This window comes from Pseudorca crassidens, chromosome 2 (assembly GCF_039906515.1).
Source record: "Pseudorca crassidens isolate mPseCra1 chromosome 2, mPseCra1.hap1, whole genome shotgun sequence".
Lineage (NCBI taxonomy): Eukaryota > Metazoa > Chordata > Mammalia > Artiodactyla > Delphinidae > Pseudorca > Pseudorca crassidens.
In genome coordinates, this window is record NC_090297.1 from 18,652,763 (window position 1) to 18,673,767 (window position 21,005).

The 21,005-nt window shown below is 50.3% G+C and overlaps 1 protein-coding gene across 2 annotated transcripts; it reads right to left on the bottom strand.

Moving 5' to 3' along the window:
* Nucleotides 1-1,013: 1,013 nt before the first annotated feature.
* IL22RA1 (interleukin 22 receptor subunit alpha 1) lies at nt 1,014-20,312 on the bottom strand. 2 transcript variants are annotated; one of them, XM_067724139.1, is made up of 8 exons: nt 20,205-20,312; nt 15,976-16,108; nt 14,907-15,085; nt 13,030-13,205; nt 7,932-8,070; nt 3,935-4,056; nt 3,722-3,841; nt 1,014-2,992 (listed from the first exon to the last, which is right to left on the bottom strand). In XM_067724139.1, exons 1-8 carry the CDS (start codon nt 20,245-20,247, stop codon nt 2,039-2,041), a joined length of 1,866 nt encoding a protein of 621 aa, XP_067580240.1. In that variant the 5' UTR covers nt 20,248-20,312; the 3' UTR covers nt 1,014-2,038. The 2 variants fall into 2 exon arrangements, with proteins under 2 accessions (XP_067580240.1, XP_067580250.1); XM_067724149.1 differs by lacking the exon at nt 3,722-3,841.
* Between the last annotated feature and the right edge of the window lie 693 nt (nt 20,313-21,005).

Sequence of the window (21,005 nt, forward strand, 5' to 3'; positions counted from 1 at the left end):
AACAAGGTGAGACAGTCAACCTTTGGCCAAGTTCACCCTGAGTGACAGGAAGCAGGCTTGTTTGTAGTTTGGGGGAAGGGAGCAGTCGTTAGGGCCAACGTGCCGGGAGGAGAAAGGGCAGGGGGTGTTGGAGAGGGCGGTCCCTCCCTCTGCTATGGAGATATTGGGTCTAAACCAGTGACCCTGAAGAGATGTTAAATATTAATTACAAACAGATAAGGACAGTGCTCCCGGGTGCTGTGTCGCAGGGAGGGGAGGGGTGAAGAGGAGGGGGCACGTACTGGGTACAGAGGAGGGAGGCATTGCAGGCTCCGGAAAGGGTCTCACCGGGGCAACTGGACTTAAGTGCTGTTTCTCAGAAATGTTCAGACAGGGCTTTGGGACAGGATGGGGTTGGGGGCGCTTGCCCCTCGGGGACCCCATGGGGGCCTCCCCTCCTGATGCCCCAGGAGTCTCATCCTACAAGAATCCAGACTGGTGTGGAAAGTTCCTTCTCTTGATGAAGACAAAAATCGCTAGGTTTGAGCTCCAGCTGTGTCACGGCCTCAGTGGGGGCCTGTGGGGGGGAGCCCCTTCTCCTCTCTGGGCCTCAGTTTCCTCGTCCTAGGGGTCACGTGAGATGCAATGATACAAAGGCTGTGACGGCGTGCTGAAAGCTCGGACAAGGACCCTGTGCCAGGGCAGGAGGACAGGGTAGCCCTGTGCTGCCTCTGGTGGGGTGTCGGGGAAGAAGGTCCTCTGAGAATGCTGCTGCCACGCCCAAAACGGCTTCCACCTATGAACTCAAGGAGAAGGTTCCATGTGTCCCTGGACCCTGTTTCCTGCAATCCCTTCCCTCGCCCCCTCCTAGACAGTCCAGCTCCTTCAGCTTGGCCTGGAGCAATCCTGAGGAAATCAGGATAATTTAAGCCCATGAGAAAATGCCTGATTCAAAATCAAGCTGAATTGGGGGAGGGGGTCACTCCTGTACTGTCCTATTTTTTAAAAATCACAACAAGAAATACTACGGTGTATTGGGCACTGCCCATGAGCCAGGCGCTATGAAACACTTTGCCGGCATTATTTAATTTCATCCTCACCACAACCCTGTGAGGTCAGTGTTATTATCCCCATGACACAGATGAGGAAACTGAGATTTTGAGTGATTCATTTGCTTGAAGTCACATGGCTTTTAAGTACAAAGTCCGGAATTTGAACCCAGGTGGGCTGAATCCAAGGCTGAGTTTCCAAAGTTGTGAAGTAGGTACAGTTTGTAGTTGTGTCTCCTTCAGTTGCCCCATGGCCCCATGTTCCTTTCAAACCCCGCTGCCAGGATAGGGTCTGAAACTCCTGCCAACAGAAGAGGCTTCTGTGTTCTCCCTCCCTGGTGGACCTGCATTTCACTTGGGATAAAGCCTCTAGCAGAGGAATGAAACTGAAATGGTGCAATTCCAGGCAGCAGCCTCGGTTGGGGATGAGCCGCAGGCCGCACCCCTCCCTGGAATCTTGCCATCAGGCTGCCTCTGGACTTGGCAGAAGTGCAGGTTGTTCTGGTTCTGCCCAGTCTGCTATGAGGTGTCCTTTTTCAGGCTCCTTTTCTCACCTTTGGGGAACCACAGAGGAGGCAGAGGCCTCACGCTGCTGAACTAGATTATTAAAGTGGCCGGGAATGAAGAGAGGTAGGCTCATGGAGAACTTTGCGTCCAGCGTATTAGGATCCTGGGCCCTGGATCTCCGGGAGGTTCCCCATGTTAGCTCCTGCACTCTGACTGCCCGTCCTGTCCTGCAGAACTTGGCGAGCACATGCTCATTTGCACTCGCTCGTTTGTATATGAGGCACTTCTGTAACTTCTCTGGCTGGAGCCCTTCTCATGCCTTTTTCTCCAAAGGGAGCTCAGCCACGGCAGGGGTCCGGCATCCTCCTTCTGCTGGTTCCTCAAGGGCATTCACCCGGGGCTGGGCTGCAGAGTGCGCAGCGCCGCTGGGTGCGGGAGTGACGGCCAAGGATGCGAGGTGAGGGTGGGGACAGGAAGAAGCCCCAGGCCCACCCTGTTCCCGCTCAGGTCTCCCACTGCACCGTCAGGGCCAGGCCTCTGAACAGAGAGTCCAGCTCCATGGGCGACTCCAGGTCTGGGGCCCGAGGGCCTGGGCTCTGGGCCTCAGTCTCGGTTGTTGGACCCTCATCACTGGGACACACGAGGGACTCCAGCAAGCCCCAGGGACTCGGACCCTTGTCTGTGGGGGAACATGGGCGGGAAGCAGTCTGCAAAGGGAGGGACACGGGGTGACCCTCGATCTGGACAGAGGAGAGGAGGGGCAGCTGGCCCTTTACATAGCTTCGTGTCCTTGGCTCTCCTCTGTGTACGACATCAGAGTCAGGTTCTCTGTCCGTGTGAACCCCCAGATGCTGGTGGAAGGATTTTACTTCTTGGGGGTCCTCCATAGTTAAGGAGGTCACCTGCTGCAGAGAAAGGCCACCTGGGCTGCAGCTTCCAGCTGGTGCCTCTTTCTGGAGCTGACCTTTGGTTCCGAGGTGTTTGGGACCAGAGAGTGTCATAGGTGGGGGGTCTCTACCAGAGCCTTCCCCGCATATCCCATAGGAAGGAGGCCAGCTGTCCGGAGTGGCCTGAGGGGTGTAGGAAGGAGGCTGGGCCTCCGAGATGGCCTGGGGAGTGTAGGAGGGGGGTTTAGTTTGGGGGGTTACCTGAGGTGCATAGGACAGGGGCCCGCCCTCAGGGGCAGCCTGGGGGGCATAGGGCAGTGGGGGGAGTGTCTGGAGAGGTGGCCCGCCAGAGGGCCGGAGGATGGAGAGGTCCGGCTGCCCAAGGTAGGCGACCTCAGACAGGCTGTGTCGCGGTGGGGCTCCTGGAGGCTCGATGGGCCCGGAGACCTTGACTTGGGAATACTGGACAGGCTGCGCCAGGCCGCTCGGGCCACTGAGGTCAAAGACGGGGCTTAAGATGTGCTCCTGGATGAACTGCAGAGGCTGGAAGGTCAGTACGTGCTGGACATCCTGTGCAGGGAGAACAGTGTGCCCATTAGGGTGTGTTCAAGCTCCCCGAGGGTGCCGTGCGTGCCGCGGTCCTCCGCAGGGCTGGGAGTGGAGGGGAAGGGGTAGACCACCGGGGGGCTTTTCCACGATGTGTGAGCCCTGTATCCCTTCCCAGGGATTCCTCTAAGTGCTGGAGCCTCTGTGAAGGGACAGGGCTCCCGGCCTGTTAGCTGAGGGCTGCTTCCAGAGTCTGGTTGTCTAGGGAGAGCGGGTAGGCTGTGGTTTCTCTAGGAGGCGGGCACTCTGGAAGCAGCTGGCTCGGGTTTGGGGTGCCCTTGGGGAATGCTCTCCAGGTGCTGGCTCAACTGCTCCTGAGCTCTTGGTCCCTAAGTGCCTCACGCGGGGAGAAAGGTGGGGATGAATGGGGGACAGGGGAGGCCCGGAGAGTTCTACAGGAAATGGCTCATCTGGTCTTTGACTTGGAGGGGCGGATGCGCGTGAGCCGTCTCTGCGAGCCCCAGACTGTGCAGGCTCTGCAGCGGGCATGGCTGCTTTAACGCAGATGCAGCTCTGGTGGCCAGACTTGGGCTGCCGATGTGACGTGTATGGTTTGCAGGGGTTTAGTTTAAAAAAATTAGTTGCCAAGATTTGAAACATGGGAGATTTCACATGACAATCTGAAATTCTGACTTCGCTGGAGAAAATGTGAAGATGTGGCAACAGTGGGCCTGCGATCCCAGGTGGCAGTACCTGGGCTGCTGGTTCAGACAGGGTGTGCGCCCCCTTGAAGCCACGTGGGTTTTCTATTCCATGCCTTGTCTTCCTTCTCCCTAGATCTCTTCCGCACACCGGGGGAGTTGCCAGCCACATCTTTAGGTTGGAGGGAGAAATGAGGGAGAGCCGGGGTCCCGGGGCCCGTGCCCTCCCCTCGGCCTCTCCATCCTCCCCGGGGCCCCTGCTCACCAGGGAGTTGGGAGGCGGAGGTGGCTTGGTGATGTATCTGTAGCTCAGGTAGCAGAGCCCTGCGACCAGGAAGCCCATGGAGAACAGGAAGGCGCCGGAAAAGGAGTAGGTCCACGTCTGATCTAGGTGAGTAAGAGGTCAGAACAGGAAGGGTGAGGCTGCCATTGTGGGTACTGCCAACTTGGGCCTTTTCCTCCCCTGCCTCTCGGGCCAGGCTTGGGAAGGCCTCTCCTATCCCCAGTACTTACAGGGCCCGGGGCGAGGGCGCAAATGGAGGGCCACACACCATATGTCTAAATATTCGGAATTTCATCATGTTTTTACATTGTTAAATAAAATACGTTCTGTGCTCCCACCTTGACAGATATACTTTTCATAACAACCCGGAAGGCTTGACTTTTGATTCTTGGACGCCTCGGGGTGCTGTGCGGAAAGGTGGAGGTGCAGGGGGAAGCTCCCGCAGGCCCAGCCTGGCTCCCGCCCACACCGCCAGGGGCCTCACGCCCAAGGATATGGGCTCATGGCCAAGCTCATCCACGCCGCCTACAAATACCCACCCGCTGGCCACCCTTTGGGCCGAGGGCCTAAACATCAACAGAGTGTCTGCCCTCTGGAAAAAAGACCCAAGGAGGAGATCTGCCGAGACTGGACACAGGCTCTGGCCATCTGTATAGGGAATTTCGGAGCTCACAGGTTCCATGGGGATATGCCCATGTGGACCTAAGGACCCTTCATCTTGCGGGGAGGGCCATGGCCAGAGCGGGGCTGGAGCGGGGCCCTGTAAAGTGCGGGGCTCAGAAAAGGGTCCATCTTGCCTGGGTCTAAGGACAGTGCTGCCTTCCTGGTGGGGGCAGGGGAAAGAGGCAAAGGGAGGGGAGATGTGACAATGGGAGGGGTCTGTCCTCCCCACCTGTCTACCAAGATCTGAGCTGGGAAGACCTCACTCAGGAGGGAGCCTGGGGAGGCACCACCTTTTTGAAAACGGAAGGAGAGGATGGCTAAGGGCTCTATGCTGAGCCTCTTCCCTATGGCCCTGCATCTTTGGGATGGGTGTGTGCAGCCAGGTCTTGGCATGACACACTTCCTGTCACCAATTCAAGTGGGACTGGTGAGTGGCTTGGTAAGGAAGAGGTAGCTGGAGTTTTTGTTAAAACTGGAGGTTTGTATTACCTGGGGGTCTTGACTCTCCAAGTCACCCTCCTTCTGTTCCTGGCTCCTGTGTGGCTTCAGCATGGGGAGTTGATCATCAGTTGCCAGTGACCTTGGCAATGACTGTGAACCCTGGGAATTGCTGGAGCCTTTACTTCTAGCCCACTCCTCGCTCCTCCCCCAGCCCCTGTGGCTTGGGCCTCTCTCGTCAGCTTCCCACTTCAGCTTCCCTCTTCCCCTGTCACATGTACTTCCACCAGGGAGAAGACAGGACCCAAATGTCTCTACATGACATGCCTAATGTAACTGGAAAACTGTTGCTCCCTGTACCAGGACAGGACAGGGACTTGGAACATTTCTGCCATTTCACTCACAGGGAAGTAGGAAGAAATAATGGAAGCAACACTGGAATGTGGGGCGTTAGAGGTCTGGCTCAGCCACTGATGAGACCCTCATCTTCTGCACGACCCTCTCTGGCCTCCATCTATTAATAACAGTAACCAGCGATGATTGAACTCTTACTACATGCCATGCACTGTGTGGGGCGCTCTACTGATGTTATCCCACCAAACAGATGGCCATGGATGCTCACTCCTTACAGATAATGAAGCTGAGTCTCAGAGAGGTTAAATGACTTGAACAAGGTCACACAGCTACTCAGTGGAGAAGCCAGGATTGACATGTATAATTCCAAAGCTCATTCTCACAGCCACTACACAATGATGACTCCGTTTCCTCTCTGTAAAATTAAGATATGGGGTGGGCCAACACATAGAGCCCTTTCCAGCATCAAGATGCTGGGATGGGGCTTCCCTGGTGGCGCAGTGGTTGGGAGTCCGCCTGCCGATCCAGGGGACACGGGTTCGTGCCCCGGTCTGGGAAGATCCCACATGCCGCGGAGCGGCTGGGTCCGTGAGCCATGGCCGCTGAGCCTGCGCGTCCGGAGCCTGTGCTCCACGACGGGAGAGGCCGCAGCAGTGAGAGGCCCGCGTACCGCAGGAAAAAAAAGAAAGATGCTGGGATGATGGTCCAACACATTCTGAGAGGTAGATAAAGGAGGGCTTCTGGGCTCTGGGGATAAGACAGACCCCTGGATACACGGTCAAGGGCAGGACGTTTCATCATGATATGGAAGTAAGGGGAATAAATGTGCAGTAGAGGGCATAGGCTCTAAACAAAATGGCCAAGTGGTGATTAGAGCCCAGGCTTCAGGGTCAGATGAACTTAACTAGGTTCACTGACCAGCTGTGTGGTCACCGGCAAGTTGCTTAACCTGTCTGAGCCAGAGCTCCTCCTCTGTAAAAGGCGGATAATGCTATACAACTTGCGGGATTGTTATAAGGGTTCAATGGGATAATATATGGAAAGAATTTAACACAGTGTTTGGCAATAGAGTAGGTACTTAATAAATGGTAGGAATTGTTATTAATATACTTGATTATAAAGGATAAGGTGCTTTCTATATGTCACCAAGAAATAGCCACCATGAAGTATGATTCATTTAAAAGCAGCTACAGTCTTAGAAAAAAATGATATATCATGAGCTAGATCACTTAAGGACAAACCAACAGAAGGATATGGGTGGAGTGGCCCACATGTTGTCAATAAGCAGGAGGGCAGGGGCGGGTCAGGAATGAATGACAGTTGTCTAGAAGGTCCAGGGGAGAGTCACAAATCACATACACACTCCCAACTCAGTGCCTGTGAAGCTGGTTTCCTTTTTCTAGTTCTCTTATTGCCAAGTTCTATTCTGGTCTTCATGTGGCCCTTTCCCTGGGAAGGGCATGCCCCGTGCAAGAGGTCAGTGCTGGCTGTTCTTCCGCCAGGCATATCTTCCCATGAAAACAAATGCACTGGGACTCAGGTGGAGAACTCAGTCTCTTGTGGGCTTTTGGGGAAACCGATGAGCTGAGTTTCTGATCAAAGCTGAGAACCAGAACCTACCCTGTGATGTTTCTACCAAGCTGCAGTTATACCCTCGGGCCCAGCCTCTAGCAGCTGCCTCGCTCCTATTCATCAGAACAGAAATCACCTACTGACATCATTAATCTAAACAAGATGACTAAGGTGGAGACTGTTTTCCAAATCCATCCAGTCCAATGCGATCGCTTTTTTCATCCTCTAAACTTGGAGCATTACATTTCTATCTCTATGAAAATAAGCAGTAATGAAAACATCATGATGCTTACGATGAGAGTCGAGTTTCAATGTACTGGAGTCGAGTGGGATGGGACACCATCCCGCTGAGCCGATGACTCAAAACTCTTTCTATGGCAGTGCAGTGGTGAGAACGTGTTCTCTGGAATTAGGCCTAGTTCCATTCCTCACCAGCTGTGCAATCTTGGGCAAGTTACTTAACCACTCTGAACCTCAGTTTCCTCAATGGAACAAAGATGCTTCACAGAAGCACGAGAACTGTGTTTCGTAGTGTCTGGTCCCTGGTTGGCACTGCAGAAATGCTATTATAATCACTGTTATTTTTATTTGACTTTAGAAGGTACTGAGGCATCTTTGTTATCTTCTCTGCTCTCCCATCTGCAGATTATTTCCTGGGATCTCTCACTTGAGTTAACATCAAGGTGAATTTGCTTTGCCAGGATACACACGCAGCTTGCCAGAGAGAGGAAATTCAGACATAGGCTGGAGGGTGTAGATTAAATATTTGCTACGACAACCCAACAGCTAACTCGTTTACGAATAAACAAAGATTGACTTTAATAATACACTAGTAATCCTTCTGTGGTTTTCTAGAGCACTGTCAAGCCTCACCTTGGTTACAGGGGGGAAAGCACAGAGTCAAGGTCTGAATTCAGGAGTCCCAGTTCCCTCTGGCTTCAGCTGAACTTACCTGGCAGCGTCTTCGCTCGGTACATGTAGGGGATGCTCTTCTTGGACCAGGTTGGAACTAAACTCACGATGGTCCCAAGGAACTCCGTGTCAGGGGTCAGGCCAAAGAACTCAAATTCTCTCTGCTTGCCTCCAAGGTGCTGAATTTGACAGAGAACACAGAACAGCATCTCTTACACACCAACCTCTATGTGGAGCCTGCCTACACCTCTGCCTGGGTTACTGCACTTAATAAAATGGCACCACCAGCTGCCCAAACCATAAACCGGTAGGTCAGTCTGCAGTGCTCCATTTCCATTCCCCTACCTTCGCTTTCTCCCTAAATCCAATCAGATGCAAGCTTCGCGCACTTTCCCTTGGACAGTGTCTGGCACACAGCATGCGCTCTCTAAATACTAGCTGCTGTTATTATCACCACCATCATCAACACCCCACCATTCTTCCTTCTTCCAGTTCTCCTCTTTCCCCCCCTTTTTCAAAATAAAATATCAAAAACGCTTTGAATATCCATCCCTCTCTTGTCTCCTCATTGCTTCTGCCTTAACTGGGCCTCAATATCTTTGGCCTGGACTCTTGCAGTGGCCTCCTTACTGGTCACCAGTCTCTGGTTTTGTCCCTGTCTACTTCCAAATTTGTCCTGGCGCCACAGTGATCTTTCTAAACAATTAACATAATTACAAAGCTCCTCTGTTGAAAATCCTTTGATGGCCCGGGTCATATTACAGGTCCTTGCTCCCTTTGTACACTCTTCCCTCCCTAGAGCCCGCTTGGTCCTTTAGGTTCTGGTGATGTTGAATGCCCATCGCTCCTGCAAACACTCTGCTTCTGAAGTAAGCCCTTGCTCCTTTGCATCTGCCCATCCTTCCGCTAGAGCTTCTTCTCAGTTCTTGCCCTCTTGTATGTCTCGAACCTCTCTGACCTTGAACTCTTCCCTCGGCTGCCTCATTCCATCATTCTGGTTCTCCTCCTACCTCTCCGGTTGTTCTTTTACTGGTTTCAGCCCCTCGGTGTTGTTCTGCAAGTTTCACTCTTCACCCGTTCTTTCTTCTCTTTCCACATATTTTCTCACTTAGTGATCTTTTCTGGACCCGTGGCTCTGGTGATCACCAATGTGCAGATAACCCCCAAACTGACCTCAGTAAGAGCTATGGAGTTCCTGGCACACACAGCCAGCGTCCTGCTGGACAGCAGTCCGTGGGCATCTCTAACTTGACATGTCCATACATCCTGATCTCCTCTCTCTGGGTCCTGCCCCATCTCCAACCCCAAACCTGCACCTGTGTTTGATTCCCTAATTCTGTTCATAATGTCTCTCTTGTTCTAATGTCCAAGGCTCAAACCTTAAAACCATTCTTGACAAATCCCTCTCAAATCCATTGTATCTGATTACCCTGAAATAATCCATAAACTTTTCTTTAAAGGGCCAGGAGCTATGTTCTTGGGAGCTTAAAAGCTAAGAATTTTCTTTTTGGTCCTTTGCGTTTCAGCTATGCCTTCTCTTTTCTGGGCACATGGCAGCCAAGGTTTAGGGTTATTTGTTGTTTTTTCTTTTGAAGGGGGTGAAAGTGGGTGAAGAAGTGCATGAATGGATTTAACAGCTTATTGTTTTGTGGAACTCATATGGTTGAAATTAACCCCAGTAGAGTTGTCAAGGCCCCAAGAGTCCTCCTTCCCCGGGTGTTCACTGCCGCCCCCCTGGTTCAGGCCCTCCTCGTTTCCAGCCTAGTACCATTGCAATAGCCCCCCTGACTTCCCACCCTGATCACTCTTTCATTTTTACATTTGATCGCTCCTCTTCCTGCTCCCAGTAATTTATAGCTTCTATTGGACCAACCTTCCATAAAATAACAGCTATAAACTCTGGCCAAAATAAAAACTACCTATAGGCATTGGAAAGTAAGTAAAAGCAGGCAGATACCAGAGAAAGGAGGAAGGGAATGGCACTGAATGAGTTTCTCTCTCTTTTTTAATGTCCTGTAGCCAGGAGGCAGGCCCCCATTTATACCACGTGGAGTGGGTGACACCTAGATTAAAAACCCTGTAATCTTACTGGTTTGAGTAACCAGAAGACAGAGTTCAGGGCAATCACAAAAGTTGGAAAGTTAGGGAGAAATCACAGATAGGAGAGGTTCATAGAGAGAGAGCCTGAATTCTGTGTATAAACTTTGCCCAAATCCCTGGCTGGTGCCTGAAGTATGCATGAGCAGGGTAGACTCCAAGCAGCCCAGCTAAAGTTTCCACTGAACTTTACTGAACTGAGATTTTGGAGTTTGAAGTTCAGCCAAATTCACTGCCTACTAAGACAAAGAAACAAACAAAAATCAATACTCTTTGGAGGAATATGACAGAATCCAGAGTCCTTTCAACGTATCATTCACAATGTCCAGGATGCGTTCCAAAATTTTTAGACATGTAGAGAAAGAGAAAATGTAATCCATATTCAGGAGAAAAGACAGTTAATGGTGACCTATCCCAAGATGACCAAAATGTTTGAATTATCAGACAGTGTTAAAGTGGCTAGTATAACTATGCTCAGGAAGTGAAGGAAAACGTGCTCATAATGACAGAATGACTAGGAATTTTCAGTAGCGTAAACTATAAATACTAGAGACTATAAAAACTAGAAACTATAAAAATTAGAGAATTTAGAACTGAAAAATACAATATCTAAAGTAAAAATTCCCACGGAATGGTTTTAACAACAGATTGAAGATGACAGAAGAGTCAGAGAACCTGAAAATAGAATAGAGAGAATTAAATAGTGGTGACGGTTGGACAACTTCTTCAATATACTAAAAACCACTGAATCCTACACTTTACAGGGGTGAAGTTTGTGGTATGTGAATTATATCTCAAATTTTAAAAAGGGAGAGACTGTCAGAATGCTGTCTACAAGAGATACACTTTAAATATAAAGGCACAGGTAGGTTGAAAATAGATGGATGTAAAAAGATATACAATGAAAATGATAAATATAAGAAGGCTAGAGTAACTATATTAACAGCAGATAAGGTAGAGTTCAATAGAAAAAAGTATTAGTAGTGATAAAAAGGGACATTTCCTAATGATAAAAGGGTCAATTCACCAGGAGGCAATAACAATCATAAAGGTGTATGTGTCTGATAATAAACCTTCAGATATGCACAGAATTAAAAGGGAAAACAGACAAATCCACAATCAGAGCTGGAGATTGTAATACTCTCGGCAATTAAGAGAATAATAGACCTCCCCCAAATCAGGAAAGACATAGAAGATATGAATACTACTATTAGCCACCTTTATCTCATGGATATTTATAGAGCACTCCACCAAACACCCGCAAAATACATATTCTTTTCAAGTGCACGTGGAACATTCACCATGATAGCCCATATGCTGGGCCATAAAACAAGTCTCCATAAAGGACTGAAATCATACGGAATATGTTCTCTGATCACAAACTGAATTAAGTGATAAATCAATAACAATAAAATATTCAAATATTTCAAATATTCAAATAATTCAAATATTCAAATATTTGCCAAAAATTAGTTGTGATAAAGACTCTCCCTGCTCTGTAATCTCTCATCGCTCCCCGACTACTGAAATAAATACAGATTCCCCCATCCGCTCTCCCGACCTCTATGGCATGGTCCCAGCCTGTCTTCTTAGGGTTAGCATTGTTCCTCTCCATCAGTGTTTCTCAAACTTCAGAGTGAGTAAGAAGCACTGGGTTGCTCACTAAAATTCAGATCCCAGGGGTGCAACGCTAGAATTTGATGAAGCGTATTATAAGGGGGCCCAAGAACCTGCATTTTATGGGGTTTTTTTTTGTTTGTTTTTTGGCCATGAGGCATGTGGGATCTTAGCTCCCCAACCAGGAATCGAACTCGCACCCCCTGCATTGGAAGGCGAAGTCTTAACCACTGGACCGCCAGGGAAGTCCCCAAGAACCTGCATTTTAAACAAAGGCTGCAGGAGATTCTGATGCCATTGGTTTGGGACCATGTTTTGAGAAACTATTCTACATGTCCCTACGCTTCAGCCCAAATGGGCAGTTTTGTGCTTTCCAACAATATCCTAAGCGTTCCTGCTTCTCTCTCTGATCACTGTGGGACAGTGTAGGCCAGTGGAGCAGGGAGGGGAAGAATGTGGGCTTGGAACAAAGCTGGATTTGAATCTTGACTATGCTATTATTTGCTGAACAATCTTGAGGAAGTGACTTAGCCTCTCTGAACCTCTGTTTTCTCATTCAGAAAAGGAGATAAGAGCAACTACCTCATAGGTTTTGTGACGAAGATTAAATGACACAATAAGCATATATTACCTGGCACGCCTCAGAAATTGATATCAGCACCAGAAAGTTTTCTGTTCTAGAGGTCTTTCCAGATCTCTCTGAGCTGACATCTCCTCTCTCCCCTCCCAGCCTCCATTCTGTCCCACACAACTCTCTTATTTCCCTCTACCTATAGCTGTATGAATTTGAATTCTTGTTTTAACTCTCTCCCCACCCATTAGATTATAAGCTCCTTGAGTGCAGGAATAGTCATTCAATGTAATTATGAATTAGTGGCACACACTGCCGGGGGAAACACTACATATTTTATCTTTTGAATACAAAAAGAAATGTATAACATTTGACAATTTATGCCTTTGCCTTCCACCTTTCAGTATTCCCGATCTTAAGACACTGTCTGTATCCGGTTCCCACGGTAAGTGGAGAACCAGCAGAAAGAACTGCAGCAGTAGAAATTGATTCCAGCATTTTCCAAGGTGGACACCTGAGGATGTTAATAGAAGTTGTTCCCCTGGATGTTAGAAGGCATTAGGCAAGAAAAAAATACATGTAATGCAAAATAAAAGGAGTTTCTCTGATCAAATACATGCGAGAGAAGTTGCATTAAGCAAATTGAAACTGGAGTCTTGACTTTGCAGTACTTGTCAGAGGCTTTAGCATGCTATTGTGTGTGTGCATCTACAAGAGGTAGGCTGTAGACGTGTTTTGGGAAACGCTGATTTATAGAACACATCTCCTTTCTACTTGAAGCAATGCAGAGAGTGAAATGGGTTTCTGAGGCAGGGAAGGACCAAGGTGGCACATATATTTACCCTTCATTTACCATTTGGTAGGTGTGGTTGATGTGCAGATCTAAGTGATAGAACAGGTCCTGGAAGATATCCTCCAGGGTTAGCCGGTGGCCATTCCCTGTGTGGATGGGCGTGTAGGTGGGATGGACAATCAACTGGATGGATCTCACCTTGGGGATACAAGTCACATCAGGTGGTTTGATGATAGCTGGAAAAAGGGAGAGAGAAAAAAGAAATGAAAAGTTAGAATCAGCCAGGAGTGTCTGAGAGGCTGCCTTGGACCTTGGGAAATGACTGCTTTCCACCCCCTCCCACCCCAACCCCAGCCATGCTTCTGAAAGCATCAGCTAAATGAACAGGTGAGAAGAGAAGCAACTGGTGTTTGGGTGTAAGGCTGGCAAAGGGGTGACCAAGGGTGAGTGGGAAGAGCCCAGGGAGAGGGGCCCTGGACCCCTAGGCTGATCATACCCTTGTCCCAGCCTCCACACATCCCTACCTGAGTCTTCCAGGAGCACCTGCCCCCTAGTCTACTGGCAATGACAGCTTTGGGGACTGATGGTTCAACTACATATCCAAACAATGTTTGCAGTGCCCAATATTACTGATTCAGCCTCAAAGGGCCTAAACTTCAACCTCTCTCAAGATGGAATTTCCAAATAACCAAACGACCTTGACTGGTTTATAGACCCCTTTGGGAATTTGAATGCTATGGTTTGAATGCTATGGTTCTTTTCTCCCCCAAAGTGTACATATACAAAAATCTTGCACTCAGTTTCAGGGTTTCATGAACCTCACTCCCCCGAAGCTAATTTATAGAAAGTCCCCAAGAGTCCATTGACCTCCAGGATTAAAAAGATCTGAGCTAGAAGGATGTTCGTTTCAGTGTTGTTTATCAAACTGAGTTAAGGGTCCTCCAAAAAGGAATTAGGGAAGTCAATTAGAGTACCTCCATAGAATGGATCATGTTTGCAGCCGTGAACTATCGTGTTGTGGAGAAATATTTAATGACATGGGCAAATGTTCACGATACCATCATATAAAAAACAACTAACCAACCAACCAGATCACAAAAGAGTAGATACAGTTGCTAGTAGCTGCGGTTATGTTTAAGTGTTCAGATTAGTTGGGCCTACTTTTATTTTTCTTTGTGTATTTCTATATTTTCCGAATTTTCTACAATAAGTATGCATTAACTGAACAAGCCAAGAAACAATATAAAATAACTTGTTTAACTTTATTTTTTATTTTCTTAAGAAACCCTGCGGCTTTTAAATCAGTTAGTGAACATCACCTACTTAACATGTGTGAGGAGTTTGGCAACTCATCCATCCATCCACTCAATCCTCCATCAACTGCGTATTGAGCATCTCCTACGTGCCAGGTGCTATGCTAAGGGCTGGGAACACAGGGGGTTCCGCTGCCACACACGCCCTCATGGAGCTCCCTTTCAGTAAGGCAGGCAGATGATGTAAATGCCAGCAAACCCAGTAACTGCAGACTGTGATCTGAGCTCTGGAGCCAGCAAACAGTTCATGGCGATGGAGAATAGCAGACGATGACCTAGCGAAACGGGGTTGTTGAGGCTGGCGGTGGGGATGCTCATGTAGGAGGTGATGTTGAAGCTGAGACCAAGACCAAGGATCGGAAAAGAGTCAAGGCAGGAGTAGGAGGACCGAGTTAGGGGGGCCTTGGTTGCACTCAAGTGGCAAGATTAAGGTGGTCTGAACTAGGGAGGTGGGGATGGAGATGGAGAAAGATGAAAGACCACACTGGGGATGCTGTCCAGTTGAGGGCGCCTTCCCTAAAAAGCCACATCCCTAACTGGCCCTGGGAGGCAGAGCCCTTCTGGGCCCTAAGAGGCCATCCTTTTCCCGTCCCGCACCCGTTGCAATGAGGGGCTGGCACTCACTGTGCTGCAGTGAGCTGAACCGGTCGGTCATCTTAGTGGCGGACTGGCCTCCCGCGTCGATGGCGGTGACCCGGGCGTAGTAGAAATCCGTAAGGTTGCCTGTCTCCATGGTAAGGTTGCAGGATTTCCGGGTGATCCGCTGGCAGCCCTCCTTTGCCTGCCACTCTGTCTCTCCATAACTGTGGGCAAGGGAAGGGCCAGAGCACACCTTTCGTGAACAGGCTTGGAACCAAGCCTGTCGTTTATTAATAATGATAACGATATTGAATATTTACTTAGCACGTGTACCCAGGCCCTTTATGCGGGTGATCCTCACTACGGTGCTGTGAGGTTCATGCATTATTCTCCGTCCTTTTCAAGTAGGGGAGCTGGGGGTTAAGGAAGTAAAATTTGCCCAGGCGTTTGAGACATGCATGCAGGGAACCAGGATGTGAACCCAGCCAGCCTGAGTTCACCTTCTGCGCACTGTTAGCCCCATCGACAGATGAGGGACCTGGGCCTCGGAGAGGGCAAGTGCCATGCCACAGGATGAAGTGGCAGGACCAGGAATGGAACCCAGGTTTGCAGACTCCTGAGCCCATGTACCCTCCTCTCCTGCCTGGGAGAGGAGATGAGCGGGAACGGGGCGGGGTGGGGGCCCAGGAGGGGGTGGGCACGACTTTTCGTTGACCCAGTCTAACCCAGTATAAAGCAATGATTGGGAGCTTGTTGTTTGCCAGGCACACGTGCTGATGAATGTCTCATGGAACCCACCTAACAACCCTATGAGGAAGGTACTATTGCTAACTTTACTTCATGGATGAGGAAATGGAGGCTTGGTGAGGTTACCCAACCGCCCGGAGTTATAGGGAGAGAGCTGGCGTCTGTCCTCAGAGCCCGTACTTGTAACCATTAGCCTAACCTCCCCCTGCAGAAGAAACATAAAGGAGCAAAGCTATGTCTGGGGGAGGGTCGCTGTGTGACATCAGTCCTGGCGGGGGGTGTGGGGACATAGGAAGAAGGAAGGGTTTTCTTGGAGGGGTTGGTTCCAGAGCAGAGTCAAAAGGGCTTGTGTTGGAGGGACGCCTACGTCTTATACTGCACACTGTAGACGGTGTCTGGGGCACTCTCCGGCCTGCTGTCCCACGTCAGGATGTTTTCGAAGTTGCTGGACTGGAATTTCACGTGCTGAAGAAGATCTGAGGTGTCCTCAGCGAAGTGAGCTGCAGAAAGTGAGAGAAGGGTGAGCAGAAGGGCACAAAGACTCTGCCCCAGCCCTGTAGTAAGCTGCCTGCCCTGAGGGGCGAGCCAGCACTCACTCGGCGGAGAATGTGCTAACTGACCAGCCCCGCTCCCCTTCACTTCTTTTTTCCTTGGTACTGAGCTATGATTCTCATTCCATGAAATGCACCACTTTAGAGCACACAATTCTGTGGTTTCCTAATATATTCACAAAATTGTGCAACTGTTGCGGCTAATCTAGTCCCAGGATGTGTTCATCGCCCACAAAGAAACCTTGTATCCGTGAGCAGTACTCCCACCCCTCCCCTCCTCCCAGCCTCAGCAGCCAATAATCTGCTTCCTCGGTGGATTTGCCTGTGTGGACATTTCCTGTAAAGAGGCCTCCAGTATGCGGCCTTGTGTGTCTGGCTTCTTTCACTGAACATCATGTTTTCAAGGCTCATCCACATTACAGCATGAATTGGGTACTTATTTCCTTCTGTGGCTGAATCATGTTCCACTGCGTGGATAGACCACATTCTGTTTATCTTCTCATCAGTCGATGGACATTTGGGTTGTTTCCACTTTTTGGCTATTTTGAATAATGCTGCTGTGAACGTTTGTGCACAAGTTTTTAAGTGGACACATGTTTTCAGTCCTCTTGGGTATACAGCTAGGAGTGGGATTTCTGGGTCGTACGGTGATCATATGCTGAACTTTTTGAAGACCTGCCAAACTGTTTTCCAAAGCGGCAGCTGCACCATCTCCTATTCCCACCAGCAAAGTTTAAGTGGTGCAATGATTCCATAGCCTTGCCAACATGTGCTGTTGTGTTCATTCATTTCTCAACACCGTCTGAAGTTAGCGTCCTCACCAATGGAATTTTTTTTTTTTTTTTTTTTTTGCGATACGCGGGCCTCTCGCTGCTGTGGCCTCTCCCATTGCGGGGCACAGTCTCCGTACGCACAGGCTCAGCAACCATGGCTCACAGGCCCAGCCGCTCCGCGGCATGTGGGATCTTCCCGGACCGGGGCACGAACCCGTGTCCCCTGCATCGGCAGGCGGACTCTCAACCACTGCGCCACCAGGGAAGCCCATCCAATGGAATATTTTAGAGGTATTCAACTAAATGTTGACTGTCGAAGAAGTAACTTGCCCAGAGTCAGTAATTTCAGACAACGGTGGAGATGTCTGTGAATTCCTGCCTCTCTGCTGCTTGAACCAATCCCTGCCCACCCTCCACATTCCTTCTGAGGAGGGCAAAGGCACCTTCCCCAGCCACACGGATTTCGTAGGAGGTGGATTCTGACTGAGGCTACATATGGGCAGCATGACCTTGGGGAAGCTGTTTAAGCAGCTAGAACTTCAATTTCTTCAGCTCTAAAATGGGAATAATTGGACTTACCTAAAGATAAACAATAATGACCACAGCAGCAGCTGACATGGCTGAAATGCACGTAAAGTGCCGGGCACTGGGCTAAGTCTCCTTATCAAATCCTCCTGACAACCTGATGAGGCAGGTACTATCATTATGCCCATTTAATGGATGAGAAAAACTGAGGCTCAGAGAGGCGGCCTGCAATGCCCATCACAGTGTTAGGCTGCCTGTGGGGTGGATACAGTGGGGCAAGGAAGGGGCAGCAAAGGCCAGAGCCCCAAGAAGAGGAGCCAGGAGGGGACATTGCCCCCAAAGCAATCTTCACTGTAAATGAGAGCCCTCGATTTACAAATCTCTTGTCTCAGCCCTCCTAGCTCGGTCTGTGGAAAGGAAGAGAGCGCACGAAAATGGCGGCCAGAGTCGGCAGCTGGCTCTGCGCGTGCTCAGAGGTTGACTGGGGTGGGAAATGAACAGGTGCAGATCCGGTTGAGTCAAGGCCTTGAGGTCTGAGGGTACACGTGTCTTTGGTATGATGTGTGTGTACCTCCCTTCCCCCACTCCCCCGTGATCGTGTGCACCAGCAGGTCCAGAGTGTGAGGGAGTGGAGGGTTATTCACCCCTCCACCCCAAGTCTACACACAGTATTTCTGTAAGGGAGGCATTTGTGGGGAAGGGGAAGTATATTAGGACAGTCCAACCCTGCTGTGCATCCACATGTTAGACCTAAGGCCACATTCCTCTTTCAATCTGGGTTGACCAGGCCCAGCAGCTGCAGAACTCTTTGTGTTCCAGGCTTCCTGGAGCCCCCAGAATGGGGCCTAGGGCACCAGGGGGTTCCTTCTGCCTCTAGCCAACATGATGGATGTGCTGCCGAGACTCAAGTTGTGGCTGGTACCTTGTTTGGACCTGAGTCCGGGCAGAATTGGGGTCTGTTCTGGAGGGAGGGGCGTGGCTTCAGGGCTGGGTCTTAAGTTGAGGGAGGGAGTGCACTTGAAGTCTGAGCTCAATGGTGGCTTTGGGCGAGGTGGTGAGGTCAAGGGCAGGCAAGAGAGAGGGTGGGATTTGAGAGAAGGCCAGGGTGTGTCTGGGGGTGGGCTTGGCTAGGGTCTGCAGTGGGAGGGTTGCTGGTTAGGGTCAGTGTCCTGGGGGCGCATGTGGGTTTGCAGGACGTGAGTGGCTGAGGTTGGGACATGCTTGGGTGGTGAAGGGCCCAGGTTGGGTGGAAGTGGGCGCCACGTTTCAGGAGGGAACTCAAGTTGGCTTCCTGAAGTTGTGTGGGTGGACCTTGGCTGGCCCCTCTCTTTGAGGAGGCGTTGAGGGCTAACAAGATCTTCTGTCTCCTCTCGCCCACTCATTCCTTTTCCTCCTCAAATCCGTCACCGGTTCCTCAGCCCACGTTGGTTCTGCACTTCCTGGGTGAAAGTCTACATTGTGAAATCGTGGGGAGATATGTATTGTCTAGAAACTGACAGCCTGGGAGATGTGATCAAAGGAAGTTTTCTCATTTGCTTGAAAAAAACAAGTCTATGTCAACTAGGTGGGAAGCTAAGGACAAACAAACAAACAAAATCAGTTCAAACATGTTCTGGAATCAGCCTAAGAATGCCGGGGGTGAAGGCACCTGGGGCTCTAGAGTGACCTTACTGACTCCTAACAACCTCCTAAGGGCTGCTTCCCCTGTGTCCCCCATCGTAAAGGGCCAAGAGCCTCTAAGTCTTCCAACCGGAATGGGTGAGTGTCTGGAAGGACATGTCTGAGGTCTCTTGGGAGATGTATCAAGTCTCCCTAGGTCACAATGAGTCCAGTGTGCTGTGAATGTTCCGTTTGATGCCAGGGGGAGGACGGACTGGAGAGCCTGGGTGGCAGCTGGAAGCGCTGTGGACCTGGTCAGCACCTGCAGGGCACAGTTGTGGCCCTTTATGGCCTCCATCCTGCACTTAAGGTAGAAGGGGCCTTGCAGAGGCCAGCCCTCTCCGTTCTTCAGTCAGGACTATGCGTTCACTTCCTCAGAAATTTCCCTGAATTTTTTAAACATCTCAGGGAGCAGAGAGACAACTAGGATCTCATGCATTGGTCTGGAAGTTCTCCATAATGATACATCAAAACAATCCACTTTATTGGATTTGAAAACTGTGCCCTTTCGTCCTGTTTTCATAAGAGCTCTGGTCTTTTAAGACCTATTAACGCAGCAGACCTGGGCCCTCTGGGAGAAAATGCTCTTTCAGGTCTGGCATGAGGGGCTGGAAGAGGCCCCCTCAGGGGCGTGGAAGGAGGCAATGGCTGGACTCAAGCTTTGTCCTTCCTGACGCCCCCTCACCTCCCCATGTGAGGCCAGTGCCAGCCAGAGGAACAGAGGTACAGTTTCTACCAGAAAGATCTGAGGGATCCAGGGATGTCTAACTCCCTTAAGCTAATTCTCCATCCACTGGAGTGGGGGGGGGGGTGATCCACACCCCCAGTTCAGACACGTGGCTGTATCCCCAGAGTCTTGAGGGTCAGCTGAGTCTCTGAAGAACCCAGGGTCTGAGGGACCCTCTCACCCTTCCCAGTAACCTGAGCTGGCATCTACTTCTCCAGGGAAACTCGGCACCCAGGTCAGCCCAGCAGAGAAGAAATTGAAACTGGTCGTGCTGGGGCTGGATGCAGTCCTGGGGGAGACGACTCTGTTCATTGGCTCCTGGATGGGGGTCAGGTCTGACCACAGGGTGACCGGCACTCACCGACTAGGGATCCCGCCGCCAGGATGACCAGCAGCATCCTCATCGGACCCGGCACACAGCCCTCTTTTGGTCTCCACTCTGGACTGAGCACAGAGGGAGGGCTGGGAAGCTTTGGCGCCCTGGCAGCTGGCTCCACCCAGGCATGAGGGCGGGGAAAGGAGGGGGAGGTGGGACCTGAGCCACGCAGAGCTGGGTACAAAGGTACCTGGCCCATTGCTTCGGAATTCCAGGTTCTGGGCGGGATCCAAGGGAGTTGCCTTCTTAGTTGCAGAAAACAGCAACAGTGACAGACTGGCTTGTTTATCTGGTCTGGTGGCTGATTCATCCCAAGATTCTTCAGTCCTTATTAGAGAACTGAGAGGCAGAAAACGTAAAAATAATCCACGACATACAGCCTTATCAGAGAGCAGCTTGGCACTGGGTATCAGAAGCCTGCAACTTACAAATACCTTTTGCCTCACTGACTCCATCCTCAGGAATTCACCCCGAGGAAAACAACTGGAGCAGATGAAGGAGCAGAAAATATGTTCCGGAATGTTCCTGGTGGCAGAGGAAAAGCTAGACTCCTCGGCTTCGTTCTGGCAGGAGGAGATATAGGGTGTCTGCTGCCCCTGCTTATGCCGCGTATTAAAGCAGGTCCGCCATGCTGGATGCTTGAGGGTCAAGGGGGATGGCACTCCTCCTAGAGAGGCTGCTGAGGGTGAGAAGTCCAGGCACTCCTACACTGAACCTTTGGGGTCTGGGAACTGCAAAACGTTAGGAAAAAATGGAACAGAGATTTCAGTGACTCTTTCTAGTGTG